We start from the raw sequence: 1,465 nt of genomic DNA on the forward strand, positions 1-1,465 counted from the left end.
GATGTGGTTTGAGGGTCTCCAAAGTTGGTTTGAAGGTCCCTGAGGTTCTCCAAGGTGGTTTGAGGGTCTCTAAAAGTGGTTTGAAGGTCTCTGAAGTTGGTTTGAAGGTCCCTGAAGTTCTCTAAGGTGGTTTAAGGGTCTCCAAAGTTGGTTTGAAGGTCCTTGAGGTTCTCCAAGGTGGTTTGAGGGTCTCCAAAGTTGGTTTGAGGGTCCCCAGGACCCCCAACCCAACCCCTCCACATCTCCCCCCCCAGGCCAAAGCGGCGCCGGCAACAACTGGGCCAAGGGTCACTACACGGAGGGCGCCGAGCTGGTGGACTCGGTGCTGGACGTGGTGCGCAAGGAGGCCGAGAGCTGCGACTGCCTGCAGGGCTTCCAGCTGACCCATTCCCTGGGGGGCGGCACCGGCTCGGGCATGGGCACCCTGCTGATCTCCAAGATCCGCGAGGAGTACCCCGACCGCATCATGAACACCTTCAGCGTGGTGCCCTCGCCCAAAGTGTCGGACACGGTGGTGGAGCCCTACAACGCCACGCTGTCGGTGCATCAGCTGGTGGAGAACACGGACGAGACGTACTGCATCGACAACGAGGCGCTCTACGACATCTGCTTCCGCACCCTCAAGCTGACCACGCCCACCTACGGCGACCTCAACCACCTGGTGTCGGCCACCATGAGCGGCGTCACCACCTGCCTGCGCTTCCCCGGGCAGCTCAACGCCGACCTGCGCAAGTTGGCCGTCAACATGGTGCCCTTCCCGCGGCTGCACTTCTTCATGCCGGGCTTCGCGCCGCTGACGTCGCGGGGCAGCCAGCAGTACCGCGCCCTCACCGTGCCCGAGCTCACCCAGCAGGTGTTCGACGCCAAGAACATGATGGCCGCCTGCGACCCGCGGCACGGGCGCTACCTGACGGTGGCCGCCGTCTTCCGGGGCCGCATGTCCATGAAGGAGGTGGACGAGCAGATGTTGAACGTGCAGAACAAGAACAGCTCGTACTTCGTGGAGTGGATCCCCAACAACGTGAAGACGGCGGTGTGCGACATCCCGCCGCGGGGGTTGAAGATGGCCGTCACCTTCATCGGGAACAGCACGGCCATCCAGGAGCTCTTCAAGAGGATCTCGGAGCAGTTCACGGCCATGTTCCGGCGCAAGGCGTTCCTGCACTGGTACACGGGAGAAGGGATGGACGAGATGGAGTTCACCGAGGCCGAGTCCAACATGAACGACCTCGTCTCCGAGTACCAGCAGTACCAGGACGCCACGGCCGAGGAGGAGGAGGATTTCGGGGAGGAGGCCGAAGAGGAGGCTTGAGGGGGTTTGGTCCTTGTGGTGGTGGTGGTGGTGGTGGAGTGTCTTCTCCTGCCTCGGGTGTCGTCATTGTCGTCGTCGGTGTTGGCATCGGGCACGGGCGGCAGCGGAGTTCCCACCCTGACCTTCAGCGTTGTCGCACGGGCGGCAGCGGAG

The 1,465-nt window shown here is 62.7% G+C and overlaps 1 protein-coding gene across 1 annotated transcript in view; it reads left to right on the top strand.

The window, feature by feature from the left end:
* Positions 1–1,441, top strand: part of LOC107199604 (tubulin beta chain-like) — a 4,063-nt gene extending 2,622 nt beyond the window's left edge. Inside the window, exon 2 of the mRNA XM_015616920.2 lies at positions 14–1,441. Within this exon, the coding sequence (XP_015472406.1) occupies positions 416–1,312 (897 nt within the window). The 5' untranslated portion in view covers positions 14–415 and the 3' untranslated portion in view covers positions 1,313–1,441. The remainder of the gene's footprint in view (positions 1–13) is intronic.
* Positions 1,442–1,465: the final 24 nt, after the last annotated feature.

The sequence above is a fragment of the Parus major genome, unplaced genomic scaffold (assembly GCF_001522545.3).
Source record: "Parus major isolate Abel unplaced genomic scaffold, Parus_major1.1 Scaffold1327, whole genome shotgun sequence".
Taxonomy (NCBI): Eukaryota; Metazoa; Chordata; class Aves; order Passeriformes; family Paridae; genus Parus; species Parus major.